The 16255-nt window shown below is 34.0% G+C and overlaps 1 protein-coding gene across 1 annotated transcript in view; it reads left to right on the top strand.

The window, feature by feature from the left end:
* LOC110999490 (serine protease inhibitor dipetalogastin) overlaps nucleotides 1-13767 on the top strand; it is a 54065-nt gene extending 40298 nt beyond the window's left edge. The window contains exons 3-12 of the mRNA XM_022268552.2: nucleotides 4595-4735; nucleotides 6140-6287; nucleotides 6848-7009; nucleotides 7692-7835; nucleotides 8503-8667; nucleotides 9224-9385; nucleotides 10087-10212; nucleotides 10684-10860; nucleotides 11921-12079; nucleotides 12561-13767. Coding sequence (XP_022124244.2) covers nucleotides 4595-4735; nucleotides 6140-6287; nucleotides 6848-7009; nucleotides 7692-7835; nucleotides 8503-8667; nucleotides 9224-9385; nucleotides 10087-10212; nucleotides 10684-10860; nucleotides 11921-12079; nucleotides 12561-12639 — 1463 coding nt within the window. The 3' untranslated portion in view covers nucleotides 12640-13767. The remainder of the gene's footprint in view (nucleotides 1-4594; nucleotides 4736-6139; nucleotides 6288-6847; nucleotides 7010-7691; nucleotides 7836-8502; nucleotides 8668-9223; nucleotides 9386-10086; nucleotides 10213-10683; nucleotides 10861-11920; nucleotides 12080-12560) is intronic.
* The last annotated feature ends 2488 nt before the right edge of the window (nucleotides 13768-16255 follow it).

Genomic DNA, 16255 nt, shown 5'->3' with positions numbered 1-16255 from the left:
CCTATTAGTATGGTGTTTCGTCAGAGAGGTACCGGTATTAGTTACGGGGCAAAGGGAGTGCGACGGATATTTATTTTTATAGAACAGGGGGCAAACGGGCAGTATGCTAATCTGATGTTAAGTGATACCGCTCATGGACAATCATTGCCAAAAATTGCCTTTAAAACGCTCTGTTGTGGAACGACAGACCTCCATGTGATACGGCCCATCCGTATTTTGTATTGTTTATATTAATAATTATTTATTTTTGTAAGCAGATTATCATATTTTTTTATTTAACTTTTATTATATTAGAAACACAGCTTACAATATTGATATAAATATATTAGTTGCTTTTAAATATATTATATTATGGGGAACATGCTATCAGAAGATTTTTGCTGCCAGCTATTAAATCGCCTTTGACGAAACGGGAATTTTGTTGTTACCATACGAAAAATATTTTAAACTTTTTTTCTGTTTAATTTAATTTGTTGCTAAAATAAATCTTATCGTCAAAGATAATCTCGATTTAAAATTCGGCTTAAGTAATTTACATTGCGGTGTCAAACATGACAGCTACATTTATTATGTGGTCTTTTATTTGCCAGACATGTTTTTGTAATTAAAATATTTCTTAAATGAGTGGTTTGTGTGGAAAGGTGGAAAGGTGCCGCATGTTCTTCTTTTGATGCCTCTTCTTTACTGGAGATTTCTCTCTCTCCCTCAGTCTCGTAATGCGTGTGTCCAGAGCCCGATGCATCAACTCTTCCGTAGACGCAATACCCATCAACACCCTAACATAAGCCATGAGGTTTCCTTTTTTTTTTACTTGGGGAAATGCATTGCGCATACCCTTCCGCGGCGCGACTGCTTGGTGCTTGCTTTGGACTCGCCATTGTGCATACCCACTAAAACCCCAAGGTGCCACCAACAATCGCCTTATGCGGGATGCGGTAACAGCAGAGCCTTATCCGCTTCATGATGTTTCCTTATACCAACACGCCGTTTACCCATTCTAATTAATTGAAGGAGATGGTAGCGGTCTTCGTGCAACTTGTGGTCTTGTACAAATAATTAAATAAAAAAAGTTTAATAAAATGCAAAACCATTCAAAGATAACGTTAATATATTAAAAATGAACAAAAAAATAACGTTCATCTTTTCAAATATAGTCTTGTTAAATATTCGGTGAATTTATTTATTTACATAAGCTAGCCAACGCACGGCACATTGGTAGGTAAGAAAAAATATATAAAAATACATATAAAAAATATAATTTCTATTATTTTAGAATATGTGTTTACAAAACATGAAACATTCACTTCTAGAATTTATTTATATTACGTGTTGTAACATCGATGCGGCCTACCCGCGCCTTTGTAAAAAAATATTGTACATATTATAAGCAACTTATATTTTTATTTAATATAGCTTATTTTTATGTTTCTATCCTATTTGTAGTTGAATTATTTAAGAAATATCATAATATTTTATCAACATCTAAACAAATCTTAATAGACCATAGACTATTTAAACATAATAGAAGCGATTGAATTCCCTATGATAGCGATCAGATACGACCTTACGGAAACAGTTCCCCATCAAAAGATATAATCAGACCCTTTATCATTTTACGTGAACCGAGAACGGCATTCACAATTGTTTATAACGGGTCATAGTAGCCAAGAAATATGGTCATATAACCAGGGTTTACACTTTAATAGAAATGCCTACTTTAGTCAACTTTTTTATATTAATACATGTCAGAATAGAAACCTTTTTTTCTAAATAAATTATTACAGAGGTAAAAAATACAGTGTAAATATAGGTATTTGTATAACTATATCTACACTGTTTACATATTGTACATACGTGTGAATATAAATTAATATGTTGTATTAGTTATGCGATAGATTTGCCATCTAAAGTTCTAATATGTAATAAAACGAATACATCAACCAATGGCGAGTGTTTTTCTCGATCTTCCTTACTCTCTCCCTTAATCTTTCTCACTATAGCTCTCTCCCACCTCTTGCTCCATGGCACTGTGATGATGAGACGTTCGCTCTATCTCACTCTCTCTCTGAATCTTTCACACTTGCTTGCTCCTTTCTCTCTCTACATGGTTATTTGCTTCATACTATGTACGCCCTTTCTAATTATCTCTCCTTCGGTCTTCTTTACTTCTCTATTATATTATATACTGTATAGAAAGCGTATAAGCTTTGAGCGTGTACTCATAGTATTTACTTGATAACTGATACTATTTCTTATACACTAGCAAAAAGCAAAATTTAATGGATAATAATTTTGATACAAATGTTAAACTAAAAAGTTTCACGAGATAAAAGTTGTCTGGGTGCTAATGGATTTTCCTCGTCTGCAAAACATTGAGATACTCTGTCGAAGTATGGCCAAGAGATTCGCGGGTATTTACAATACTAAAGATGTTCTATTGAAACCATTATTTTGTTTGTTATCGTTATAGGTTAAATAAGATTAAAAAAGACTTATAGGTTACAACGATAATAATAATATAAATATTATTTTTACACTACCCTCGTTTTATAACCAATTGTGTTGGTTACCCCTGTTAAAACTTTGCCTATTTACACCCAATAACCTGTCTCAATCCATTTTTGACCATCTGAGATAGACATCTTAATCGAATTATTGATAAAGGTGTGCCAATAACCAATCCACGGATTGTAATGGACCTTTGCATGAAAACGACAGTTCCACTGTGCTAGTATCTTCAGGTTTTAACTTACACCAGTTTTTCAAAAGTTAATTAAAGTAGTGATATGTTTTAAACAAAGACATGTATTATTGTACGTACATTATTTGTACGGTTTTATTTACTTTATTTGGTTTTTATTGATTGTCAAATATGAGTTTAAACAGCGAAGAGATTACATTCTATCCGTCGCCGAAAATGGATTGTCTTTGTACGGTTTGGTCATTTGGATGCAGATTGTTTTCAATCTGAGATTGTGGTTTAATTATTGGGTTCGGGTGTCAAAGAAGAGCATAGCTTCCCCGTCACAGGTCTCTGACTTACTTGGGAGGCCTCAATCTGAATTCTATTATATATAGCTAAACTAGTATATATTAAAATTTGTAAATTAGAGACGCCCCGTTAGTAGCCACGCGGTAGACAATGCGTGCCGTCCAAGATTTTTATCTCAAACTTAGAGACCTCGCTAAGGGTTTGCGTGTTGCCATGCAATTATTCTATTTATTTTATATTGAACGCCATTTATAGAATATCTGTTTATGGTAGTGTTAATTCAATTAGGTAGTTTGATAACAGTTACATAAATTTTTTAATCGACACATCTGATGTTAGCGTACCAAATGTATTGTATTGTAGCCCCGTATTAAAAAAACATAGGTAGGTAATCAGGAATCTAAATATATAAAACAAAGTCGTTTTATTTACATAACTTAGAACTCAAGATCGGCTGGACAGATGTGAGTTCTCTTTTTGATGGCTTCTTCTCCGCTCCGAATAGCAGAATAAGTAATAAACTATCCGATAAGTTATCGTATAACAATAAATTAATTAATTAAGAATAAAAACAGCATGTGCTACCATCTGTTGACAAAACTACGTATTACCCTACATCGAATTCGTGTCAGTTCAAAAAATTACGATCTTGAGGTGAAAGGAGAGATGCATTGGCTTTGATCTTGATCGAAGACATGACCTCATTAAAAAATGTTGTATATCAGAAAGTGCTTTAACATGCAGTATGCAGCAGCAGTACGCAATAGTGGTGCTGGAGAGCAAGGCTAACGTGTAAAACTGCCATTCTACCTCGCAATGGCAAGCAATAAAACATTTATGTATTTACTAAAAAAGTTGTATTAATAAAACCCTAAATTAAGTAAAACAACGTTAAGACGATATTATTAGACAGTTAGGCGGAACGAAGTTAGCCGGGTCAAGTAGTATTTTAATAAAATCTTCAACGAAAAAGCAAATATATGTATTATAAAGTTTTACAATAATTTGTTTAAAATAGTATAATATTTATATTAGCTTCAAAAAAATCATCATGATCATTTGTCCATCTAATAGGCAAGTTGATGATCAGCCTCCTGTCCCTGACACACGCCAGGTCTAAAGCAAGCATTTCCTCGCGATGTTTTCCTTCAGCGTTCGAGCGAATGTTAAATGCGCATATAGAAAGTCCATTGGTGCACGGTCAGGAATCGAATCTACGTCATAAGGGATGACACTCGTACGCTGAAGCTACAAGGCCAATACTGTTTTATTTTACTATTAGCTTAGTATTGCAAAAGTAAAAGACTTTTCTTAGTTCAAACCTCGGTTAGTTAACTCTTTAAAACTAGTTGCTGTTTTTTTTCATGATACTTTAATACTTATACTATTCGCTGACCATTTTAACTTACATGCTATTCGTATTAAACAGTAGTATAAATCAAATTTACATTGCGAAATAACAATTTATTATCAATCGCTTTGGTCAGGTTATCTGACGACATATGCCTCCCCCAAGTGTTTCCCAATACAACAGATCTTAAAAAAATTATCATGACATAAAAGAAATTGCTATCTGTTTATTTATTGACTTCTCTTTTCCAGCTATTTTCTGGTGTGAAGGCGCAAGAGACGCATCATGTCCACGAATTTGTGGGCCAGCACTTCAAGGTGAACCGGTTTGTGCGACCGACGGATACATATATCCATCGTTGTGTGAGATGAGGAAGAAGACTTGTGGAAAAGGTACGTCAAAATTATCGATCGTTAAGCAACAGTTGTGGTGGCCAGAATTGTGATGGGTCAAACTAGCTAATGCAATCGGAACAATAAAGGCAATGCTTTATTGTATTTAAACAAAGAGATAAATTAACTACATGGTTTATGTGTCAAAATGAGCGATCATTACGTTAAGTAACAGTTGTATGGCCAGAATTGTGATGGGTCAAACTAGCTAATGCATAAGTGTTAAATTAACTACATGATTAATATCTTTTAGGAGTTATACTTCTTTTGGTGCGTTTCGAAAATTATGAGATTACAATTTATACGATGTTGATTGACAAAATAGCCAACATTTATTTTTTTCTATTGTTAGTGTTGTTTCTTCTACAAAGGTAGAATAATGTTTTTGAAATCATTTTTATCTTGTTACACCAATGTATAACTTCTAAAGCGTGTACCTATGTACACATACGTTTTTTATATATTAATGTTCTTCTGTTTTCTGTTTGTCAATGTAATCTGTTATGGCTTTGTATAGTCTGTGTTTTTTTTAATAATATGTATATGTATACCTGTAAGATTACTTATAAATAAATCAATGTTTTTACAAAAAAATATATAAAAATGATCGATTATTAACGTTAAGCAACAGTTATGGTGGCCAGACCGATGATGGGTCACTAGCCAATTCCTCATGCCTTCGAATATTGTATATATCGCTGTCTGTTACTAGGTACTTCATCAAGGAGATAAATTAAGTACATAAAGTTTCGATTACTATAACAGAATATAAATCATAAACTAGTTTCGCGGGACAAATGGTTTCAATGTACACACCCACATGTACTTCGACTTGGTTAATGCATTTCAGTAACATAATTTATAGCTTAGGAATATAGTAAATTGGACATAGACTATGTTATGACAGGAATGAATGAAACCATAAAATGGCGAGAGCAATGTTTATTAGTTTAATTTGAGAGATTTGTTATAAGTACGTGCGCGATCAAATTCTAAGATTCAGATTCAGTTCGTAGGCTGACACATAGATGGCGCTACTAGTATTAAGATTTGGTGTATTTGTGAAGCACGAGTAATGTTACCTAATACTACTTAAGTTACACACACATATATATACATATCTGTGGCCATAAGTCAATTGATAAATGCAATGAAACTCTCGATATATTTAGTTGCCATAAAATGAGCAAAAATGTATATATATATACACATTATATAGTGTACATAATTTACAATTAAAAGTCCATATTTTTAATAATATATTACAGACTACTAAATTTCATTAAAAAAAATATTTAGTTAGTAAAACAAATTTATTTGATTTATTAATTAAAATATTTTATATTCGCATTAATTGCATAAAGAAATTATTTCATAGCTTCGTACTTAAACATTGAATTCCAGGAGTAAGACTGGCCCCAGATCAAGGCTCCTGTTCAAGAGCCCAAGGGTCTAAATGCGAGCACCGCTGCACTTCAGAAAGAGACCCTGTGTGTGGAACTAATGGTCGCACGTACCTGAACAGGTGTATGCTGCAAGTAGAAATTTGCAGGTATTCATTTCTCAACACTAGATGGCGTTTAAACAAAGATTATAGGCAATTATTCGTTAGCAATACAAATCCTATTTTATTGACGACGAAAACATTATCCAATTGGTTTATTGGTTCAATTAACAGCCTAGCCTTAAATGAAGATCCAAGTCATTTGCCTATCTGTTCAATCAACTGACTGAAAATCTTTCAGGCCGCCATTTAAACGGCGTCGTTTAGTTGGCTTTATGATCAACTATCTGATAGATTTTTTATTCTTGCCCATAAGTAAATTATTAAGGAAACAGAAGACAATAATATATTTAATTTTCTTATTTGCTGATTACGTCAAAAATAAATATTTACTTTTTTATGCATGCAATGCATTTTCGGGGATTCCTAAAAAAATTAAACATTTATGTACATATATTTTGAGAGATTTGCGGAATTACTTTAGCTGACAAGGGAATTAATTCTGTTAATCTGTACATTGCTGCACCGGAGTTTGAACCTATGACCTTGGGATTACATTAAGTCTTAGTGAACAGGTTAATGATCAAGGCACAATGTGTATCTTTCAGAGTTGGCATCGGTCTCTCTCATTTGGGTGCGTGCAACAATATAAGTGCACATCGTGAAAACTGCCCCGTCGATTGTTCCCAAGCCCCACTCGATGGTCCCATTTGTGGATCAGATGGGAACGTCTACAAGAATACCTGTCAGATGAAGTTGTTTACTTGTGGGTAAGTTGGATGACATTAAAGTAGGAGACGCGAGTGAGTTATAAGTTAGATTTGATCATCATGGCTAATTTAATTTATTTTCGACCAATAAAAATCTATATAAAAAGTATTTTACTGGTTTATCTCCCCTGGAGCCATGTTACTAATAGACTCTTGGGAGTCCTGGCGGTAACACTTCTTTTTATAACAGTGGGGCAGACAGACTTATTAGATAAATGATACAACCCATAGTCTCACATTAACAATGGGCTCGTAAGTGTCATATCATTGTCACTTGAAAATAAATCCATTTTGAATGGTTTTTTACACATATATTACGCGACAAATCAGCACCACAACAGTCGTGAATCGATCAAAGTGAAAAGATCGCAGATTTTGATTGATAAATGTCAAAGTTCGATCTGTAGAATTCAAAGACTATATAGAAAGCGTCGATCTGTCATTATCATACAAATATCAATCCAAAAATAGAGGTCCTCACAAAGATAGTTTACAAAAAACTGATTGACGCTTGTTGAAAAGTAGTTCATGATAAATGAATTGTAATCTCTAGTAGTATTAATTTAATTGGGCTTAAATATAGAAATGTCAAATTGGTTCCGAAATACTTGGGTATACCACAAGTTCTCTGTGCAAACTTCCTCCTAGCAACTCCAACTTAAGGATAACTGATAATCCACAGGCAAGGCGTCGTCCGGACTAATAAGAAGCATTGTCAAACGACGCGCCACTGCCGAGAGTCCTGTTGGCGTGTTGCCAGACCGACCTGTGGGTCGGACGGCGTATTGTATGCCAACGCATGCAGAATGAAGGCGACGAACTGTGGGTGAGTGAAAAATACTTTCGTAAATGCATCCACGTAATCCTTACGCAATAAGCTCAATGCTTCATTGGTTTTTTTTATAGAACAGGGGGCAAACGGGCCTATATATTTAGGACCCTTTGTAATAAAATCTCCTAATATATGGATTCTGAGATCAAACTGTCTTCTTATTTGAAGACTATTGCAGATAGTCTGTTATTTTTGTCTGACATCTTTTGCTGCACCAGTGATTTTGTTGTATTTTTTTAGCAAATGAGGTCTGAGAAAAATGATAGCGTATAATCCATGACGCCTACATACCTATTAGTCATGGTCACAAACAGTACATTTGTAAACAAAAGTATGAATTTTTTAGAATGTTCTGTATGGTGCCGACGGTGAGTTTATTGCAGGCTAGGATAATAATCAATGGATAAAATGTGCACAGCTGCATTTTTTATTAATTTTAGCAACTTGAAATGTATTTTGTATTGATTTCGATACATATGCATACATGCGGAAGAAGATGCAGAAAGACCCCACATCTCTTGAATCACTTGTAAAGTTGGGACGTTACTCTCCCAATTGAAGTACAGACGCTGATCTCTGTATTCCAAATTCCTTCTGGATTTTCTAAATCATTCCAGTTTCACCATTATAAGATACTCACTCATATCTTTACGATTTTCAGTAAGCACGTGTTCGAAGTGCCCATGGCGTTCTGTGTGTCCCAAGAGCGGACCTCTGGCGGCGAATACTGTCCCACCGACTGCTCCGATCAGAAAGAGAAGCTGGTGTGCGGCTCCGACGAGAGCATCTACAGGAATGAGTGTGAGATGAAGATGCTTAATTGTGGGTATGTAGCACCCTTTAATATTTTATTTTATATACATAATCTACAAGAAAGAAGTTGGTGTACCTGAAACACAAACTGGACACAGTTTTTCTGTCCACTAGGACGTCAAGCATATTTAAATAATTAATACAATGGTGATTCAGATCGCTAGATCAACATACTTCAACCGTTTGAGGCCTGGACCTCAGATTTTTGTTTGTTTCATTTGTCTAAACGGCAAGTATGTGATCAGCCTCCTGTGCCTGTGAATCATCGACTTTATGGGTTACTCACGATGTTTTTCTTCGGCGTTCTGATATTAAAAAGCAGAAGATAGTCCATTGGTGCACAGCCGGGGATCGAACCTGAGGATTGAGTCGCACGTTGAAACCACTAAGCTAACACTGCTCTCATCTTAAAGTTACTTTTGAAAATTTTTAGAGCACTTTTGTCTTGTCTTATATAAAAAATCGAAATTTATTCCGAAACACATATATAGTAATATACAAACAATACTATCGATATATATATATATATTAATATAATATTTGTATTATAAACTCCATTTCCATTCTAGCGTGAACAGCAGAAAAATAGTAAAGAAGGTAGACATGGAGAAATGCAAGTCGAAGATGAGCAAGTGTCTCAAAGTGAAGTGTCCAAGCGAAGGTGATCCGGTTTGTGGAACTGATGCGAACGTCTACTACAACCCTTGTCAACTTAAAGTCGCTACTTGCCTGTGAGTAACTTTATGTTTAACACATTGAATGCTTAATACAAATACTAAGTAATAGCCAGAAACCAAAAACTTTAATGGCGGATTTTGATTAAGTAAATATAATAGTTATTATTAAAAAAATAACATGCTTAGGATCCGAGGGACGTTCGCACGGACGGCACTACTACTTTATTCTCACTCCACTCGGATCCGAGAAAAGAGCACTTAATGTGTTAAAGAACTTTATTTCTCATTACAAAAATGTATTTAGATACACATCGCTATTAGCTGTCTCAATTTTAGTCTACTATGTTGACTCTTTAATGCATTTTTTGAATTTGTTAAATGCGCTCGTTTTGCGAATTTTAGATAGTAATCATCATACCTAATAGATTTCTTTAAATAATTTGTACGCGGCTTCAGCATGATAAGCAAACTCGATCGACGAGTATTTCTGTATAAGCTACTATGGAGAGACAACTTTAATTTGTCATATATAAAAGATATATAGCTGGATCTCTAAACTGGACCAAAAAAGTGGAATGCTTGCTCAGAAACTTTGAAAGTTATCCCGGTCCTTAAAAAGATTTAACTGAATGTTATGTATGTATTATTAGCCCTTGAGAAATTGTCATCACATATGTGCAAATAGTTTCACATATCACGTTATAAATATACTGCATATATTCTGTTCATCATCTTAATAACTATAATATTTTCAGGAAAGGAGTCCAGTTAGCACACTTCGGTAACTGCACTCTTCTGCCGCGGCTTGAGACTGATTGTCCAGAAAATTGTGACAACGTAGTCGAACAACCTGTGTGTGGGTCAGACGGAAATGTTTACAAGTAAGTTCTTAAATAAAATTTAGTTTACGTTAATAATGTACAGTATTCACAAGATCTTAATCAACAATGGTCTCGCTGAACATCAGTTCTGGTTCCATGGCTAGATTTTTTTTATAGAACAGGGGGCAAACCGGCAGGAGGCTCACCTGATGTTAAGTATATACTGCCGCCCATGGACACTCAATGCCAGAGGGCTCACGAGTGCGTTGCCGGGATGTTGTTTTGCTGGGATTTTTATTTTGTTACATTGTTTACCAAAATTATCATATACTTTAGTAGATATGGTAAAATTTAAAAAATTAATAAACTGTGGATTCCACTCCCGGTGCCTTTTTCCTGGGATGTTTAATTGTTAAAAAAAAGCATACTTCCACAAAGACTGGCAACGCACCCACGTGTTCATGTGATGACAGCCCTTTATGAGCGTCCTGTAGGATACCTATCCTATTTTTTTTTAATTTTGTGTTACAGGTCACAATGTGAACTCCGCCGTCTCACATGTGGCCAACATGTGGTCGCCGTTTCGGCGTCTCACTGTCGCACCACAGCACTTTGCCACGAAGACTGCCCAGATACACCATCCTTCGTGTGCGGATCCGATAACCGGTTCTATAAGAACGAGTGTATTATGAAGAAGGAGAATTGTGGGTAAGGGAACTCTTTTCTTTCTTCTTGTTTCTAAAAATCTATGTTACCTATATATATGTATATATATATATATAACATCTATCTTAAAAACAAGAAAACATCCCAGGTTATCCGAAAAATAGATTTCCCTTGTAATTTTCAGGAGATTTAAAATCTATTTTTTAAAATTGTGAATTAAATTTTGGAAATATATTCTTATACAATTGCGCTGATTGTTTTACGTTGCTTATCGCTCTCATAAGTATACCTACTTTGACCCACAAGGTAGGTATACTTTTGCTGACGCAACAAACCAAAAACCATGAAAATCGGTCCAGCTGTTTCCGAGTTATAGGTTTTCTACTCGATTTATATTTGTACTCTGTTTACTTACAATACTTAATACAAAAGAGATAGTAGATAAAAGAATGCTTTAGATATTTAAATTATAATATTTACCCGATATAATGCATCATGAGCACATACCACATACAACCGAATTAGTTATTATTAAAAATGTAAAAACGTAAATATTTTAAACTTTTTGTATATATATAAATCTTCTGTCACGATGTTTGTCCGCGATGGATTCCTAAACTACTTAACCGATTTTAAATTACTAACTTAAGAGATAGGATAGCTTAGATCTTTAATATTATAGTCGCAATTTTATTTTATTGAAAATTTTTTGTTTATTATTTGATACAATTCTAACAGATGGCGCTGTGTTAAAAGTATCAAAGTTTCACATACCTTTCACATCAGTACTCCTACAGTTTCCCTTGAATAGCTGACTACTATATTGTAATATAACAAAAATCTTAGCCACAAATTCAAATTCAAAATTCAAAATTTATTTGTTCATGTAGGTAACAATGTACACTTATGAACGTCAAAAAAAGAAATATTAAATGAATTTAATTTTACATTTACTGCCAGTTCACAGCAACGCTTATATATATATATATATATATATATATATATACGTATTCTATCTATGGCTAATTGTTTTTTTTATATATATTTTTAGCTGTATGATTATATGCATTGATAAAACTACTAACACCATTGGCATTCCCAGAAAACACGTTTATGTCGTGCCATTGAAGCGCTGCCTCTCTCGGTTCAAATACGCTGGTTGCGCTCGTGTCTGCCCACCGGAATACGATCCTGTCTGTGGGACTGATAACAAGACTTACTCCAATAAATGCTTCTTGGAGATGGAGAACTGCCGATCAAGGTATGTTGTTTTATTAATCAAAGCCTTGCTAGTACACAGTGGTATAGTTGTTATATGCCATCAGCGACTCGTAAGGTCGTAGATTTTCAGTCTACGTACGCATTTAACGTCCTGACAGGTTTAATTCTTGTATTTCCTTAAGATAAGCATTTTAGTTTTTAGTTAGTTAATAATATTCGATTTTTTGGTTTTCTTTATTTTATTAAGGTTCTCGATAAAAAATATATATTAAATTTGATTGTGAGCTAACTAATATTATAAGTATTGCAAAGAAGTGTGAATAAATAAAATAAATAACATTCGCACGGTGAAGGAAAACATCGTGAGGAAACCGGTTTTCCTTAGATCCGAAAAGTCGACGACGTGTGTCAGTCACCGGAGGCTTATCACCTGCTTGAATTGACATGATTATATAAGATACGGAAATCTGAGTTCCGGAACTAAATGGGTTGTAGTGCCAGTGATTTGTTTTTTTTTACAGGAGTTTCATGCAGCTAAAACATCTAGGAACGTGCACAGAGCCAATCGCTGAGGAGCCGAAAAACTATTTGTATCGATAATTCAGTGTTCATAATCGCTTATGGTAACACCATTTTCAATTAGTGCCAATTCTTTTAGGAATGATTTTTATGCTATAGCTTAGTTATTTGCATCTGGCAACTTTATTTCATATTAAAAGTATTTTCGTGGGAAAATTTAGTAAAAATAACCCGATTGGGAAAATCTGGATATCAACATTAAAAATTAAGACATAAAATGAAACTTACACCTTTTTAGTATTGGTTAAAAAACTTTAGGACAACTTTCATATTCTTTCTTATGTAAACGTAGTTTAGAGGGAAAAACTTAATGAAAATAACCTTTTAACTGGGAAACCCAAGGAATCCAAACTTTACAAAAAACACACAAATACCGAAATATCTGACAGAAGCAAGTTTTCCCTTTTTTGTATCGGTTAGCAAGCACACTAAGAATAAAGTATAATTAAACAAAAGAAAGACGAAACAATTTCCAGGTTAAATTAAAAACGTTCGAGCGTGAACTCCATCGTACTTGCTATCGAAACGATAACGTTTCTTCGGATTGTATTGTGATGTACTGTTTAGAAGATATCTTGTAACAGTCTGTTACATAAACAAGATATTTGACAAATAGATAAAGCATGCCAGTTGCTTTATATTCATCGTCTTCCATTCGTTTTTATTATTAAGTACAAAATTATAATCTCTCTGTTATTCTCTACGTAAGTTCTAGTTAGCTTATTCAAATATCGTCGCATTATTAAAAGTTTTTTCTTAAAAAAACTTAGCCCATTTCTATAAGCTTTTTCGACACAAAGCTTAAAGAAACTTAGTTTTTTGGAAATAATTGATTAAGCTGGCCGTTGGCATATAGATTAAGATTTCTGACTGTTTATTTATTGTTCTTATTTATTATGTAATTTGTAAATACTTTTAGGATTAAATACATACCAGACAACATAACTGCTTATACGAATAATGTATTTGTCTGGTCCGTTATAAATAATGATTGGCATGGGTTTTGAGACCAAATGCGGTTCGTTATTTATAACCAAATCTGCACGGTTGCATTTAATAAACGCATGTTTCTATGTATAACTTTAGCAAATTCTAATAGTTTTAGTCTGTGTACCGATGTTTTATAGACAAATAAAATGTTTAAATAAATTGCTTTTTTTTAATTTGACCTAAGCAAATATTTACACAAGATGGTATAAGATTGATGTGATTCCATCAGAAAATTACCAACCCAGTAAGTGTGGACTTCAGAGGAAAACGTTATCGTAATGCCTGCGCACACGGACTAGCCTTTACTTATATATTTATTTATTCAAGTTAACATACACACTATACTATACCTACGGTATATGCTTCGTACTCCTATAGTAAATGTTTAACACAGATAATCATTAATGTGACAAGATTAATAAAAATACCAGAAATTTTTGTAAAGCAAGAAAAACAGCGGACTTCCTTCTGACTTCCCACTAGCAAATATATCCAGCTCCGGATAAGTACAGTATAGACATCGCCGCCCATGGACACAAATTTTAAAGGTCAAAATTCCCACCGAGAGTCGATTCCACAGTTCGCTAGTTCCCGAATGAAAGTATCTATCATTGTAATTAAAAAACTACTTGACTGACTCAAAAATATTTAATTACATTATACAAATTCCGACCGCTTCAAGTATAATTATTTTATAATAAGTCCATGAGCAATTAATATTATTAAATCACTTTTATATTATTCAAAAACATTTTGTCTCTAATAAGAAGCTCTATTGGATATCCGTATGGCTGAAAAGATATCGACATCTCATCCACCAAGGCTTTGAAGTTGTTTGTAAATTCTTCCAATGTTGTAATATTTAATGCGTTATGCCAAAATAGAATTCCACCTGTAAATAATATTTATAAAGCAGTGCTAAACTAACTAGCCGCCTCTTACAACAATAGCAAAGGCGACTCCGATGTCAGTTTCACTAAATCTAATCAAAGATGGCGCTCAAATAATTTTTTTATAAAATGTAGTATTATATTTATAACGTAGTTAATAAACAAAATGATAGATAGCGTTGTAATAACGAAGTAATTCCTAAAAAAATCTACAATCATACAGTATTTGTTATGTAACAAAATTACTTATTTCCTAAATTATTTGAAAAAGCGCCATCTATGTATATCATTAATTTCAAATTAAATAGCTATATAATTATATATATAATTGTATAGCAAAACCCCAGTCTAAAACAAGATTGCCGAATTTCGCCAACTGTTAAGTTGGTTTAATTATTAAGTGTTCCAGAAAAGGCACGGTACTGTGTAACTAATTTTTTTTTTGTGAACAAGGGGCAAACGGGCAGGAGGTTGATGTTAAGTGATACAGCCGCGCATGGACACTCAATGCCAGAGGGCGAATGCGTTGCTGGCCTTTTTCAAATTGGTTCACTGAATGAATCTTAGCCGCAGGTAATCATCCGAAAAAATCTGAACACTCCATGTTAAATGCGATAGAAGATGCAGAGAGATCCAACATCTCTTCGCAACGCCAAGGGATCAAAACTCGGTAATACCAAATCAAACTCACCTACAGTAGTTATGTATGCTAATAGCCACGCCCAAATCATACAGTTGTAGTTACCGGAGTGTACCTGGCAATATAACAGAGAAAACGTAAGTAGGTTGGTGCAGTGGGACGCGTGTTCTAGAATACATCTCAAACGCAAATGTCATGAAACTGAACATTGTGTACATGTAAAAAGCGAACTAAGTTTGTTTGGAAAAATCCATATTTTCTTTCATAAAAGGGGGCATACGGTAAATGATAGCGTCCCCCATAGGCAGGGAGCTCGCACGTGCCTTGCTTATGAAGAACTGGTACCCTTTTTTCTTGAAGGACCCTATGTCGAATTGGTTCAGAAATACGTCAGTAGGCAGCTGGTTCCAGATAGTAGTTTTAAACACTGCACGGACGTCGAGGTGATACGGGTGGCATTTCTCAGCCTCGACGCGGATGGAAATGTAACTGCTAAGTCATTGTAAAAAAGTATTTTCTGTAGTAGTTATTTTTGTATTTTCAAAATTTTTCTTATTACCCATAATATGACATGAAACTAACACTAATCGCTATAACATTGTCATCTACATACACCATTATATTATATTATAAATTGTGTTACAACGCAGTGCTGGTAATAGCTTGCTTTGATGTCTCGTAAATTCGAATTGTATTTAAGGTAGTGCGAAAATCCACAGTAGAGTAATTTTTCTGTAAAAATTCCCCTCCCCTCTATGTTATCTATCTACTATACTTCTGTGGGCGTGTGTTAAGCATATAAACTAGAAGTTTGTCGATATATATGCTTAATTAATTTTAGGGATAGCTTGGTAAATTGACCTCTTCTTAGACATTGAGATTATGACGAAAGAAAGACCACAAAAGAAAAAAATCAGTAAGGACGATTTAACCGTATAAGAATTAAAAAGAAACCGTGTATACATTATTCTATATTAAAATACTGAAAAAGATATATTCTGAGCTATTACAAGAGTTAATGTTACCTTTTGCGCGTTTAGTTATTCAATTATAAATATTACTGTTAAATTTCTCCAATTTTGATTAGCTAGAAAAACACGGAAATAACAACGAATTC

This window comes from Pieris rapae, chromosome 20, assembly GCF_905147795.1.
Source record: "Pieris rapae chromosome 20, ilPieRapa1.1, whole genome shotgun sequence".
Taxonomy (NCBI): domain Eukaryota; kingdom Metazoa; phylum Arthropoda; class Insecta; order Lepidoptera; family Pieridae; genus Pieris; species Pieris rapae.
This window is presented reverse-complemented; position numbering and strand designations above follow the sequence as displayed.